Here is a 16,406-nt window from a genome sequence, read left to right on the forward strand (position 1 = left end):
ACTTACAATTATTACAGAGCTAATAAATAACGCTCAAATAAGGGGATGTAGCTCAGATGGTAGAGCGCTCGCTTAGCATGCGAGAAGTACGGGGATCGATACCCCGCATCTCCATTTATGCACGCGGATTTTAACTTTATTATTATTGGTAAAAAATGCAAATTATATACCATATACAAATTATTTTAGTATACCATGATAATTCTTAGTATATCAATAGAAAATGCAACTCTTAATCTTCTTACTTATTTAGTTAAATTTAATTTCTTCTGAATTCATGATGCAATCTTTTTTCAAATAATAGTTTTAAAGTATATTCCTAGAAAATGTGAACCTTAATTTATAATGTTATATATAACATCCAATTGCTTAAAAACTATTTGATATATAATAAGTATTCAACGGAAATTCTTAACAAGGTATGATTTCTGAGATCATCTTTCATAAGACTCACTATTTTGTACATCAAATAATAATGATGTGTACGTTTGTATTAGATAGTAGTGCCCACTTAAATATAATTATCAAATTGTACGAATCAATTAATTAAATGATACCTTTAAATTTACAAGAACCTAAAGTCATGTTTGTGTCCTGACCTACGAATAACTCGTGCATTTCATGTTTATGTCTGTATAATCCATTATTTTCTTGGTCACCCGTTAAATGTTATATTTATTTCGAATTGAAGAGTGGCCATACAACTTATAAGATATAATCAATTATTACTATAACAAACAATTATATCATGAAAATTTATGTAACAATAATGAATAAATAGTCAAAGAGAATGCTAGGGAACAATGATTTTGTTGAACAATATGAATAACTATTAATTAAATTAAAACACACCACACTTCTAAATTAATCCTCTAAATTTTAATATTAAAATAACTATCCGTACACTAATAAAATAAACATCCGATATATCTATTGTTTACATTGTTTAATATTTTCATTATTTACTTATACTTTTCCATAGTGAAATTGGTCTTTCAAAGATCATATGGTTTTTAATTTAGTTTTTGAAAGATTTTTTTAATCAAATTCATTTCAAAAAATTTTAGTTTAATCACGTTAGTCCTTCTGTCGCTTCCCATGCTAACGCCATTAATAAAAGTTGACCTGACACATTAAATTACTTCTCACCATATAAATTTTAAGTCAAGAAGAGATGATTCATCAAAATGGTATCATATAGTCACTCTTTATTCTTCGAGCACACTTTCCTTCACTTTCAGCAAAAAAAAAAAACATGTTCTTTGTTGCTCTTTAAACCCAACAACGATGCTCACTAGAAGACAAACCAGGTTAGATTTCGGCACGTGATTAAACGGCGGTATCATGTGCGTCTTCTTCGGCGAAAGTCGGTTCATGTTTCGCACACGGGATGGCAACAAAGGGTGAGAGGTAGTGATTGAAACGGCGTAATTCCTGTTTCTCCCACAAAACTCTCTCTCGCCTTCTTTTTTAAGAAGCCTTCATCATCGTCGCCGATTAAAGCATCTAGTGTGCGACGTCTCTATTTCTCTCACAAAACCTTCCCTCTCACTTTCTTTTCGACGTCGCTGAGGAGAAGACGAAGAAGCCTTCATCATTGTTGCCGATTGAAGCATCCGGCATAGCGTGTTCGCGAGTTCGCCATTGAAGAGTGGTTTTAGTGCAGTGATTGAAGACGTGACCGACGGCCATTTTCATTGTTGTTTAAGGTTTTGTTTTTTTCCTGGTTATTAAACTTGTTAAGATTGTGCCATTGATAAATTTTTTTTATTAGTGATTTTTGTTGGAATTAAAAACCGTTTGTGGCGTATCGACGGTCATTTTTATTGTTGTTTAAGGTTTTTTTTCTTGGTTACCAAACTTTTTGTTAAGATTTTATCAATGATAAAATTTGGTTTTTGTTGGAACCGAAAAGATCATGAAAGTTTATCAAATGTTTTATTTTTTTTAATATTAAAAATATCTACTGACTATCAATTTCTCTGTTCATATTTATGTTTAGTGTTTGTTTTGTTGTTTGGTTATAGTGTTTACATTTTCTTCATGAAATTTGATTTTGTGGAAGGAAATTTCTTTTTTTTTTTTGTTATTGAACTTCATTTTAGGATTGTGCATGTTAAATTATGTTTCTTGTTGATGATTTTTTACTAAAACTGAAAATCGTTTTTGGGGTAAGGATTTCATTCTAATTGATTAAACATTTTGGAATTAGGATTTGTCACTTAGAGACTAATTTTACCAAATTTTATAAAGATATCATGGTGGCTGTTGGTTAAAATATAGAGGAATATGCTGACATATAACTTAATGTGCCGCATCAGCTTTTGTTAAATATTCGTTAACATTGTCAATATAAAAAGTGACAGAAAGACTAAAACGACTAAACTGAAATTTTGTAAGAATAGATTTGATTAAAAAAATCTTTCGATAACAAAATTGGAGATCATATAATCTTTTAAGGACTAATTTGACTATTTACTCTAACAATAATTGATTAAAAATATGAGCAAAATTCAACATCTTTCCACCATATTTTGTACTACATCATCTTTGATTCTTTTCACAGACACTACATCTTATTGTTCATGAATCATGATAAATTGCACTTCAACAAGGTATGCACATTATATTATCATGCCAGTTTATCCTTTAATTTGACTTTACAGCTCCTACAAAATATTTTTCTAATTAATCCCTATAATACCAATCACTCATGTCCATCAATATCTCAATAAAGTAATAAATTACATTATTATAAACAAAATATTTCAAAGTAGCATATATACTCATATAGTGCCTAAAGCCAAAGTGCAATTGCCTGGCTCAAGTGGCACACGCATGTGCTGCACATTCTTTGAATTAAGTTACATATATCTCTCAAAATATAAACAAATAGGATAAAGTAATTTTTTGTACTTGAAATTTGCTAAAAATTTTGAATATATTCTTAAAAAAATTTATTTTATTTTAATTTTATTATAAAAAATTTTTATTTGCATTAAATATATTTTTGAAGACTGATTTTTTTAAAAACTTATGACTAATTCAACAAAAATTTTACAAAAATAATCATAAACACAATAAACCAGAGATTATTATCATACATTATTGCTGAATTAATTCTAAATTTTTTGAAAATTTTAGTCATCAAAAATATATTTGATGTCAATTGAAAATTTTTAAAATAAAATTAGAACAAAATAAAACTTAAAAATATTTTTAAAATTTTTAATAAATTTTAAAAATAAAAAATATACTTTATCCTCAAAAAATATATATGAAAAACTAATCTGGTTTCATTATTATATTCGCAAATTTAATTATTTATTGAGCCTTTCTCTTTTCTCACTTGAGCTAATCAAAAGATAATGGGAAAAAGCTTATGGCCCTTTTAATATTATAGCAACATGACAGACAATACTTGTCTCCTTTGATTGAGATTGGTGTCATACACATAAAAAAATTAAAGCACTTTTTAGATGATCACTTTCAGCTATCATTGACTACTAAATTTGCAGGTGTAGAGTACACAAATTCAATATCATAGTTTGATTTATTGATGTATGTGTTTGTTTTTAATATTGTTATATGTTGTTGATGTTTGATTATTTTTGTTTCATGAATTCGGCTTTGCTTTAACAGAAAATGCGGCCTTTTACACTCACTGAAATGATGCAACATCATTAAAGTAGCTTTAGCGATATTAATAATTTAATTTAATTGTATTATTCAATATTCAGCGAGGAACAAGCAATTAAGGCAAGACATTAGTATAAAACTATAAGAAAAACATTCAACTTGATGATATTCAATCTATCATTTATCATTATTTATAAAACTACACACTAATAGATTTTATTGGAATTAAATGAACACTTATTTTATGATATATAAAGAATATCAGTTAGAATTTATTAAACCTAATAATAAAAATTATTGAAAAATACTAGAAAACTAGCACTTTAATAAGTAGAAATAAATAGAGTTAATTAGTATTAATTTAAATAAAAAAGTTGTTGTATACCTAAAAAAGGACAAACAGATAAAGAATAAGATAAATGTTATTTTTTTTTAATTTTCATTAGAAATATAAATTACTTATGTATATTTTTTATTAATTTAAATTTTTTGAAAAAAATAATATGCTGATATAGTATCAAAATTTTAATGATTGAAAAGTCTAAAATTTGATTCAAAAGATAATTTTATTTAAGAAAACGTGTTAGGAATATAACTATTCATATGCTTCTTTCTATTCAATTACGTTAGATATACACTAAAATTAATTATATTAAAATTAATCATCAGAATAAAATATATATTAAAATACAAAATATACATTAAAAATAAATAAAATTACATATATATTTATATACAAATATATATGAACTAATTTTAATAATTAATTTTAAAATATAAATAATATTTTTATTTTAAAATAAATAATTTTATAATAGTTTTAAAATTATAATTTTGTTGTGACCATGTAATCTAATTACAATAATAGAATAGTTACAGTTATAACAAAGGGATTCACCTTTTTAGTTAACAATCATTACGGTTAAACTCTCGACATGATTTGAATCATGGAGATTCATTCGAATATGATCTTGTTTGAACATGAAATTATCCAAGGTGAATTTGTTAGACAAACCATGATAATAATTACTACTAACCGTATAAGCCTAACAGTGGTTTGTGGTTCCATTAATTGCACTATGAAACAGGTTAGGAAATTTGTCGAAAATTTCCCCAACAAAAACCTTAAATAGCTTTGAAGACATTAATTAAATTTACCAACATTAAATTCATGGCGTGTCCAATAAGGCAAACACACCATTACTAAATCCATCTTTCATCGACCAAAAAAAAATAACCACGACACAACCATGTGAAATGTATCATAAACCAAACACAAACGTTAGTGTTTTTATTTATTATTTCGCTTCTTTGATTAGACAACGTACGCTCATTTATTATTGGAGACCATATAAATTTTATCCAAACTTTTTTAATAAATGTCGTATGAATATTTGTTAACAACGCATTAATTAATCCATACATTTTACATTTCACCGAATCCATAAAATTAACATGTACTGAACATAAACATGGTTCTTAAAACTAAATCGAATCCACTAGTTCGACCAGATTAATCGAAAATTATTCATTTGATTAGTCTGATTCAAAGTAAAAACCAATTATTCATGAATCAGTAAAAAAATTGAAAACTTTCGTCAAAAATATAAATTAGTTTAATTGATTAGATTTTTTAGTAATTTATCNTTTTATTAAAAATAATTTTAATATGTATCTTTAAGATACATAATAATTTTATTTAAATATTTAAATTTCTAATTCCATCTCTCAATTTACATAACCTTAATACTGAATGAGTAAAAATACAAATAGGGATTTAGCTAATATAATTTTTAAGAGTATATGATAAATTTATTATTAATAAAAAATTTTAATTTATTTTATTTAATAAATATACAATAAATACATAAAAAATTTAACTTTTTTATATTTTTAATAATTTTTTAATTTATAATGTTTAAAATTTGTTAGAATAGAAAATAGATAAACCCTGTAAATAAAGGCAAGCACAGTCCTTAAAGGCTGAAAGGTATGGTGAGGGCTAGAATGGTAGCTAGCACCATAAATCAATCTAGATAGATAGATGATAGCCCTGCGCTGGCTTCAAGTCCCAACAATATTTTTATGGTGTGTGTGGAAGACAGCTTAGCCTTGTGAAATACTATGCTAGATAGTAGAGAGTAGAAAGTGGAAACATCAAGTAGACAAACCCCATCAAAAGTTTCTACTGGTTTCCTACTTTCTATTTTTCTACATAGAAACCACTTGTGTTTTCTGATCCATTATTATTAACTTTACTTTGCATATTGGATATAATAGAGATTCCTCTTCTTGGGGGCTAAAAAAAATAAAAGCAAGCTATTATATAGTAGTATAGTACAAGGGAAAAGAAAAGAGTGAAAAGGGTGTTGTGGACAAGAAAGAAAACAAGCTTCATTTTTCTCTCTTTTTTTTCCATTAAACCAAGCAAAATATAACAAGAGTGGGGTTCCATAGTTAAAAGGCAAAAACATGCCCCAAGCACAAAGCTTTTCCTATTTAGTAGTAATTAAATTATAGCTATTAAGCTCTCTCTACAAACACACTTCATTCATTCCCAACTCTGACTAAGCTTCCAAATTCTACATTGTTAGAGGATGGTAAAAAAAAATTACCCTATAATAATATTAATATAACAAAAGGGTGTAAATGTAAATGTAACACCACTAGAATTAGTCATTCCTCCCCTGTCCTCAGCTTCTTCACAGCCCCAACAAAATATAATAAACTAGAGTGATAGGAAGAGCAATTAGCATCCCAAATATAACCCTGCAACAAAATAAACACAAAGGTTTGAGATTTTCAACACATTTTAAGATTACTAACAAGAACAAGATGATGATCAAAGTTCAAACCCTGTGCTTAATATATCAGGATGAACGTTGTATTCCTTAGCAAACACAAAGGGTACAATTCCTTGAGGCAGGGCAGCCTGAAAATATGCACATTACATTGAAGATTATAAGAGTTTAAATTACAGAACAAAACATTCATAATCAAGTTTTTGTTTAAATTATTATTATTTACCTGTACAATGGCAATGTGCAACAAAACTCCCCTGAGTCCTACCACAATTGATGCTACAGCCATTACTGCAGGGCCGGTGAGGAAACGAACCGCCATGGCGAATGATGCGACCGTGTTTCCGCAGGCAATGATCTTTGGTTGCAATGCCATAAATAGCCCTGCAAATTCCACCAAGGAATTCAATTATCCAACAACTGAAAATCAAACAATGTCATGAGTTTAAAAGAAAAATCATACCAAGGCTAAACATGGCCATGCCAAGGCCTGCATCAGATAGAATTGATATTGATTTGGCAACAATGGCAGGCATAACAACATTCCACCTTCAAAACAACATTAAGAAAGTTAACAATTCCTAAGTCCAAGATTAAAACATTAGTTAAGTATAACAAGAATTAAAATGAGTAAAGATTGCATACTTGAATGAGATCAAAGACCATGTGAGGCCAATTAGGCTAGAGTAAGTGTTGGGATTCCTAACCAGCTTCCTCGAAACCATGATCAAGATGAGTCTTGTCATAACACTAGTAGGTGGCATGTTGGTTGGTTTGGACTCACCTTGAGCTCCATTTTTGGGGTGAAGCTCAGCTGTGGAACTTGAACCAAGCTTTGAAAGCACTGGCCCTTCCTTGTCAACACCATTAGCAACTGTTCTGTTACCAAAGCTGAACTCATCGTGCCCAAACTCTTCATAATCTAACCAAAACAAAGTGGAAAATAAAATACACACCCCACTGAGAACACAAGAAAATGACACACAGTAGCATAAAAGAGACTAATTACTACAATATTATTATTAAAGATTAAAGATACCAACCAAATAATAGGAAGAGAACCAAAAAAAACATGAGAGCCCACAAGAATAGGAGATGTGAACATGAAAAAGGGAATAGAAACAAAACAAAGACCTAACAAACCCCACACACTCCAACTTTGAACACCAACAACCATTTATCTTTATACAAGGGACAAAAGAAACATGCATGGTTGCAAAACAAAAACAGGAAAAGTTCCAAGGGGCAATAAATGATCATGTTCAAATGCAAAATTTAACGCTTAAATGGACATAAACAAAACCAACCAACCAACCAACAACCAAAGACCAAAAACAAGTCAAAAGGAGGGAGAATAGAGCATGAAAAACATTACCTTTCTGGTGAGCTACCCCACCAAGATGATCATTTCCATAATCTCCACCTCTGAAGACATGGATTCCACCTTCTGAGACAGGAGAAGCACTTGAACTCCATACAAACATGTGAAGATCCTTTCCCCCACCATCAGCACCACCACCACCGCCACCTTTCTTCTTGGCCCCAGGACCTGTCACAGGTGAAAAGATCCCTGCACTTGTTGGACCAGGATACACCCCAGCACCAGCAGCATGAGAAGAATACACAGCTCTACCATTTTCCTCATCAAACCCCAAGTTGCCAAAATTTGACTGCCTTGGACTAACATTCCTCCCATTATTGACCATAGAATAAAAATCAGTGTGGTTGAAGCTAGAGCCTCTAGGTGTAGGGTTCCTAGAGGATTGAAGAGAGTATATCTCAGCATTGGTCAAGTTAGAAGCGCGTGGAGTCATTGAAACAGCACCATGTGAACGCCTAGAGAAAATCTCAGACCTTGAACTTGTGCTCTTTCTGACAGTGACGTGCAACTTGCCATCTTCACCAACCTCAGCCTCAGTGTGAAGAGGTTCCTTGCCATCAAGAGAAATAATATCAGAATCAACCTTGAATGAGATAATAGAGGCTGCAGTATCAGGGAACTGCTCCACTATGAGTAACCTGGCACCTCTATACTCAAACAAGAACAACATGAGAGTGTACCATATGATACACTGAAGCACCACAATCTGAACCATGAGGCTCCCTGATGAATCACCATACATACCCTTCAACAATGGAATCCCCATGACGAGTGTGTTAGGGAGAGTTGAGAGAGAGAAGAGTGTTATGGACCATTCCAAAGAACCCCTTGAGCTGATTCTAGACCATATTGCAAGCAGCACAAGAACAATGGCTTTTTGGAGTGAGTCTGCTGCAATGAACTTGTAATTCATGGCGTAAGGGTTGTTGGTGGAGATGAAGTGAAAGGAGAGAAGTGGAACCGCAAAGAGAGCAACGAAACGGTTTATGCCGGAGCATTGGTCGGGGCTGAAAATCTTCCACCATTTGACAGAGCCGTAAGCTAGGATCATGGCTACATAGAGTGGAACAACTGCAGTGAGAACATGGTACAAGTCCGAAAGGCTTATCATTTTTGTGGTTCTAAGAGCTCAAAGATGCAGACTTTGCTGAAAAGGAGAGAGGGGCATTGGTGAGTGGCCGGAGATCAGAGGAGAAGAAGGGAAAGGTGAAGACAAATGAAAAAGGCGAAGCCTTTTCTCCACCATTTTATAACTCCTTTCATGGACACAAAAAACCTTCTAACAATTTCTTTTTATTATTATTTTCTTCTGTTTTGTTTTTTTCTTGTAATAACATTTTTTTTATTTGGTTAAAATTTTAGTATAATTATTTTTATATAAATAATTTATTATTTAATACTTTTTAATTATTAACTTTATATAAAAATACTTTAGAAAAAGTATAGGTAGAAAATAAAAATATTAAACAATATGAATAATAGACATATCGGATATTCATTTCACTAGGTGTGAGAATGATTATTTTAATATTAAGATTTAGTTGGATAATTTAGAAGTGGTATGAGGATGATTATTCTAATATTAAGATTTAGTTAGATAATTTAAAAGTGTAGTATATTTTTATTTAATTGGTAATTGTTCATATTGTTCAAAAAAGTCATTAATTACTTAACATAACCCAATACTTTATTATATGTGAATTTTGTTGTCTCTATTTTTTAGATAACAAATGGTTTTAATTTTTTGTTCTTATTAAATATGTGCATTGTTTACTTAGCGATTACTAATTAGTGATTATCAATCATAAATCAGCAGAAAAATTATCACTTAAATATAAATTAGTTAAAGACAAATATGATATTCAATAAAGTACCTAACCTAATAGGATTATTAAATTATAGTGATTATTAAATTATAGTGTTATTGTAAGTATTTTTAATCAAGGCGTTTAAGTTATTGATAATATTAGAAAAACAAAAAAAAGATAAAATTTATTTTATTTAATAATAATTAATAAATATTAAATAAGACAAATTATTATAACTATTTTTTATCGATATTATTTTTACCAAATATTTCTGTTTATTAAATTATTCTTTTCATTATTTAACGAAAAGTTTTATAAAGAGAGAGGGAGAATAATCAAGTCTAATATAAACTTCTTTTATTTGAAAAAAAAATATTGTAATTTTTTTTTTGAAAAGCCATCTCTTTTTTTTTGGCAAGTTGGCAACCTTTCTTACTAGAGAGTAGAGACACACATCATTGTCAAAAAAACAAAAAGGCAATAAGCATATTGAGTAAAACAGAATCACATGGCTCTCTCAGCACAAGAGCGAGATCTTTCATGAGGAGAACTTTTTAGAACATAAGGTTTTAGTCGAACCCGTACCTGAATATCATCCATTCCAACAAAACCAACCTACAACAGAAAACTTGTTAGATCAGCTATAATTTCAACCACATATAACACTGAATCAGCAAGTATTACATTCCATCACTCACACAACCAGCTTATTTATACACCACACATATAATACACAACACAAAAACATGGCAACCTTTGGTTTGAAACCAATAGAAGGAAAAGTGATTGCAATCAACCAGAGAATAGAAGAGGAATACAAAGCTAACTGCATTAACTTGGTAGGCAAGATAATATCGGAGAAAGAACTAAGTTTCAAGGTGATAAGGAATGCTATTATGGGGATATGGGAAAATCCACAAGGTGTTGCTATTTCGGAGGTAGGAAAGAACAAGGTCCTTATCAGCTTCAAAGATCAGAAAAAAGGGCTTCAAATATTGAAGGGAGGATCATGGAGCATAAGAGGACAGCTAGTTAACTTGCAGATATGGAACCAGAGGGAGTCCATACATGAGGTAAACCATGATAGAATGGAGTTATGGGTGCAGATGCATGGGTTTCCACAGGCATATCTCAACAATAACACTGCAAGAATTATTGGAGACAAGATAGGAATAACAATGGAAACAGAGGATCCAAGAAACAGCAATATATTGGAGAGATCATTTCTCAGGGTGAAAGTAGCCTTGGATATAACAAGGCCACTACCAACTGGGTTCTGGCTGGCCAGAGAGGACTTGCCAAATACCTGGATTGAATTTAAGTATGAAAGAATTCAGGATAGCTACTGTTTGAAGTGTGGCTTACTGGGACATGGGAGGAAGGACTGCCAGAGGTCTCAAGCTATGGCAAGCTGGGATCCAAGTAAACCCAGATATTCAGCTGGCCTTGGAGTTAACAAGGCAAAATCGCTCATGTACAAAGAGGCATGGAGAACTGGAAAAGAAACTTCAGACAGCAAAGAGGGAGAAGATGAGGCGCGTGCAATCAACCAAGTTGAAAATGAATGTGAGGATCTACAGTTCTCAGCTGAGAGTGGCACTGGAGGAATGGAAAGCATTGGAAGACGAAGAGGGAAGGAGGGTGCAAGCGGAAATCAAGGAGAGGGAGTAGCACAGAGCCATAGAGCAGAGGAGCAAGTAGGAGAAGGTCCAAAAAATCAGCAACTGGAAGGATTTGTGTCAGAGAAAGAAGATTTGGAGCAGTTAGGAGAATTGGGAAGATATTTTCTGAAGTTAGGTAACTTGAAAACAAAATTGCAAGAGGCTAAGGAGAAAAAGTTAAATAGAGAGGTTAGAAATAATTGGGCCAACAGGCCCATTCAATCAAAAAATACAACTTGCATGGAAGTTGAGCAAAGCCCACTAAAAGAAAATAGTGATGGATTACACATGGTGAAGGACAATCTAAGGGAAGAAAAAGTCCAGAATACACAGAGACAGCAGAAACAGAATGCAAAAACAGGCCCTACTATAATGCAGTTGTTGAAGGAGAAATGGGGAAGAGAGGCTATAATTAAAGATAAAGAGTTAGTAGAAAATACAGGAGAAACAGAAAACAATAAGAAGACTGAAAAGGTAGGAAAAGGAAAGCAAATCTGAGAATTCAGAGATAAGAGGGATGCAGAATGGAAGGACAAGAAACTGATGTAAAAAATAATGCAATGCAGTGGCAACGGAAATTTTTATTATGTTGAATTGCCAAGTGAAGATGAAGGGGAAGGAATTAAGCCTGATGGAGGAACTAATTTAATGGATACAGCGAGGAATTGGGAGGTAGAATTAGCACAAAGTATGGGAATGCAACTGAGTTTGAAGAGGAAGAGGGAGATCACGAAGCCAAAGGCAACAGCAGAGAGCATGCAAGATGAAGAATATAAGGCAGAAGAAGCTGCAAGGAAGAAAAGGTACCTGAACATACAAAACATGGCTGAGGAGGCGGGCCTTAGCATGCCCCACCTACAATCATGAGTTGCATAAGTTGGAACTGTCACGGGTTAGCGGCGCCTGCGACAGTGGCAGAGGTGCAGAACCTTTGCAAGCAGTATAAGCCGAGTATTATCTTTTTGATGGAGACTAAAGCCAGTGAAAAAACTGTTGATAGAATTAGGAGAAAAATCCATTACGATAAAGTTTTTTGTGTAAAATCTCGGGGTTTATCCGGTGGTTTATATTTATTTTGGAATGATAATATCAGTATTAATATTTATGCATGGTGTCTTAATTATATTAAAGCTACTATTAAATATAAGAATGGAGATGAATGGGAGTGTAATTTTGTTTATGGGCATCCGGATCCAAAGAAAAGGAAAGATTTATGGAAAGATTTATTCATAGAGAATGAAAATCTTAATAAACCGAGAATGTTAATAGGGGATTTCAATGAAATTTTAAATCAAGAAGAGAAAAGAGGATGCACCCCAAACCAAGAAATCATATTTTGGTGTTTAGAAATTTTGTGGATACTAATGCGCTTATGGATTTTGACTTAAAGGGTATGAAATTTACATGGTTTAGTAATCTTATGAATGGTTTTTTTACTAGGAAAAGGATTGACAGGGCCCTATCCACGTGGGAATGGAGGAGAATGTATCCAAATGCTGTGTTAACAGATATACCTTCTATTAGCTCGGATCATACTCCTCTAATTTTGAGATTTGAACCAAAGGTCAAGATTAGAAAAGAATTTAAATATGAGGCATATTGGGAGGATCATAATGAGTGTGAAAATGTTATCAGAAGGGGATGAGGTAGGGAAGGCAGACCAGAAGATGAGAACTGGAATAAATTAATTAAGAGAATGGAAGGAAGCAAGAGGGAATTAAGAAAGTGGAGTAAAGTGACGTTTAAGAGAGCAGACCATGAGATCGAAAGGATGAAAGCAAGACTACAAGAGATTATGAGCTTAGATTTGGCAGAGGAAAGATAAGAAGAAATTAAGGAATTAAAGAGAAGAACCACCTTTCTATGAAAGCAGGAAGAAAAATTCTGGGGACAAAGAGCCCGGATCAAGTGGCTGAGGATGGGAGACAAAAATACAGCTTTTTTTCATGCATCTACAGTTCACAGGAGGGACAAAAATAGGATTGAAAGATTGAAAAATGCAAATGAGGAATGGATAAGTGAAGAAGATGAGGTGAGGAAGATGGCAGAGGAGTATTTTGAGAGCTTGTTCAAAGCCACTAAAGATATCAGAATGGAGGATTGCATTGGTAAAATTTCAAAACGAGTAACACAAGAGATGAATAATAGTCTCATTAAAGATATTACTGATAAGGAGATTAAAGATGCAGCTTTTAGCTTAGGCAGCCTTAAAGCTCCAGGCCCTGATAGACTTAATGGCCTGTTTTTTCAAAAACACTGGGAGATTGTAGGAAAGAAAGTTACTGCAGTAGTAAAGAACTTTTTTAAGGAAGGAACACTAAATGAACAAATTTGTGAAACTACTATTGTCCTAATCCCGAAGGTAAAGCAACAAAAAACTCTTAATCAGTTGAGACCGATAAGCTGTAGTAATTTCGTGTACAAAATTATATCAAAAGTCATGGTGATGAGGTTGAGAAAAATTTTGGACAAGATTGTATCCCCAACTCAAAGTGCTTTTGTGGGTGAGAGGTTGATACAAGATAATATTATCATAGTACAAGAGGTGTTCCACAGTTTGAGTAGAAAAGGGAATGGGGGATCAAAAAATTTGGCCATTAAAGTGGATATGCATAAAGCGTATGATAGGCTGGAGTGGGATTTTATAGAAGCCACCCTAAAGACGTTTGGTTTTGATATTATGTGGGTAAAGTGGGCTATGAAATGTGTGAGACGAGTAACATACAGAATTAAAATCAATGGAAAGTTATCAAGAAAGATTTGACCTCAGAGGGGTCTGAGACAAGGGGATCCCCTTTCTCCATATTTGTATATCATTGCAGCCGAGGTTTTCACAATACTTATAGAGGAAGCTCTGAAAGATAAAAGAATATCAGGCATTAAAGTAGCTTGCTCAGCACCTACACTAACCCATCTCCTTTTTGCGGATGACTGTATCATTTTCTCAGAAGTAAATGAGGATGAAATATACCAACTGATTTCAATCCTTAACTCCTTTATGGAGGCTTCAGGACAAAGGATAAATTTGAAAAAATCTGGCATAATCTTTGGGAACCAAATATCTATTCAGAAAAGAGTGAATATAGAGGAGATTCTGAATATGGCTTCTTGGAAAAATTCTGGAAAGTATTTGGGGCTTCCAGCTCAATGGAAAAGGTCCAAGAATAGAGCCTTAGCATGGATAGAAGACAGGGTCATAGAGAAATTGGGAGGATGGAAAAAAAAGCTGTTAAATCAAGCGGGCAAAGAAGTACTAATCAAAGCAGTGATACAGGCCATCCCATCATATGCTATGAGTATTGTTATGTTTCCTAAAGGCTTTTGTCAACAATTGAGTAACAGAGTGGCTCGATTTTGGTGGGCTTCAAACGGAAAGGATAGGAAAATTTATTGGAAGAGTTGGAATAACATAAGCTTAAGCAAAGAAGAGGGAGGTTTGGGTTTCAAAGACTTTTACATTTAAGATTTAGCTTTCCTAACTAAACAAGCATGGAGGATGGTAGAAAGTCCAAACGCCATCTGGGTGAAAGTACTTAAAGCTGTGTACTTCCCGAATGGTAATTTTTGGGACGCAAAGAATACAAGGAACTCCTCTTGGGCATGGAAAAGCTTGGTACAAAGAAAGGATTTTTTGAAAAGGAATGGAAGATGGATAGTGGGAGACAGGACTAAAGTGAGAATTTGGGAGTACAATTGAATTTTGGGAATGAATAAAATACATGAATGTAGAAGGTTTGAGTTTGAATATGTAAAAGATTTGTTAAAGGAGGGGGAAGGATGGGATTTAAGTAAGCTCACTACCTGTTTCAGGCAAGAAGATATAGGAAAAATTATGAGAATCCCAGTAAACATTATAGATAGAGAAGACAGATTTATCTGGCCTCATACTTTTGAAGGCAGGTATTCTATTAGGTCAGGGTACAAGGTTGCGAGAAAAGAGATTTCAGCGGCTGGTGTAGGAAGCCCTTCGACAAGTGAGGATATTAAGAACTTGTGAAAAGAAATATGGGGATGTCAGGTCCCACAAAAAATATCAAGATGTTCTTATGGAAAGCTACCCACAACATAGTGCCAGTGTATGCTAATTTGTATAAGAAAAAAGTTACTAACAGTCCTATGTGTCCCATTTGTTTGCAGGAACCAGAGACAACAGAGCATGCTATGCTATTGTGTCCATGGACTAGGGCAGCATGGTTTAGATCTCAAGTTCAATGTAGCCCAACACCACAGACAGTTACAAGTTTTAGCGCATGGATGCTTAAACAGATAGGAAGAATTAGAGAAGAGGGAAGAGAAAGTCAAGATAGGCTCATCAGCAAACTAGCTTTCCTAATATGTGAAATATGAAAATCAAGAAATCAGGCAGTTCACCAACATGTTAGCATCAATCCAAAGACTACTATAATGAGAGCCAGACTAATGGAACAAGACTTCATAGATAAGAAAAAGCAGTAAAGAGTAGAATCACAGACAACTAAAAGAGACAGTGCTAGGAGGATTACCTGAAAACCACCACCATTGAATTGGGTCAAGATTAATGTTGATGCAGCATATAACAAGAGCACTGGAAGTGGAGCAATATCAGCAGCAGTTAGAGACCACAGGAGAAAGTTGATTATTGGTTCTGCAGTAAGGATCAATGCTAGTTCAACACTAGCAGCAGAGGTAATGGCAGTTAGGAATGCACTGATAATATCAAAAAATATGCAAATGGAAAGAGTAATCATTGAGACTGATTCACTTACTTTGACACAAGCCGTCAAGTCCAAAGGTAATATAGGTGAAATACAACCTATACTTCAAGACATTAATTTACTGATTGAGAATTCTGACAAATGTGATATGACGTGGGTACCCAGAGAAGGTAATGCTTTAGCCCACTCCATAGCTAAATTGGCTGCAGCGAATAATCTAAGATCTCGATGGTGCTTGGAACCGCCAGAGACAATCAAGATGATTTTGAACAGAGAGGCAATAAGAGTAAGTCCAACGCTTAAAGTGTAGAGCACACGCGTATATGCAAGCAATTTGGAAACTGAAGTCAATAGAAGAGGTGATAGCGAAAGTGAAAACCAAGGTCTAGTTGGGAGAGGAAGGAACAACAACCAAAATTTAC

General features: G+C 33.1%; 1 protein-coding gene and 1 non-coding gene across 2 annotated transcripts; one reads left to right on the forward strand and one right to left on the reverse strand.

The window, feature by feature from the left end:
• The first annotated feature begins 41 nt into the window (after positions 1-41).
• Positions 42-114, forward strand: TRNAA-AGC (transfer RNA alanine (anticodon AGC)). The gene has a single exon. It is a non-coding gene; the product is annotated as a tRNA-Ala (tRNA).
• A 5,894-nt stretch (positions 115-6,008) lies between these two features.
• Positions 6,009-9,050, reverse strand: LOC107471528 (probable auxin efflux carrier component 1b). The gene is made up of 6 exons (XM_016091017.3): positions 7,816-9,050; positions 7,086-7,362; positions 6,904-6,989; positions 6,667-6,824; positions 6,495-6,571; positions 6,009-6,408 (listed from the first exon to the last, which is right to left on the reverse strand). Exons 1-6 carry the CDS (start codon positions 8,930-8,932, stop codon positions 6,342-6,344), a joined length of 1,782 nt encoding a protein of 593 aa, XP_015946503.1. The 5' UTR covers positions 8,933-9,050; the 3' UTR covers positions 6,009-6,341.
• Between the last annotated feature and the right edge of the window lie 7,356 nt (positions 9,051-16,406).

The sequence above is a fragment of the Arachis duranensis genome, chromosome 10, assembly GCF_000817695.3.
Source record: "Arachis duranensis cultivar V14167 chromosome 10, aradu.V14167.gnm2.J7QH, whole genome shotgun sequence".
Classification (NCBI taxonomy): Eukaryota; Viridiplantae; Streptophyta; class Magnoliopsida; order Fabales; family Fabaceae; genus Arachis; species Arachis duranensis.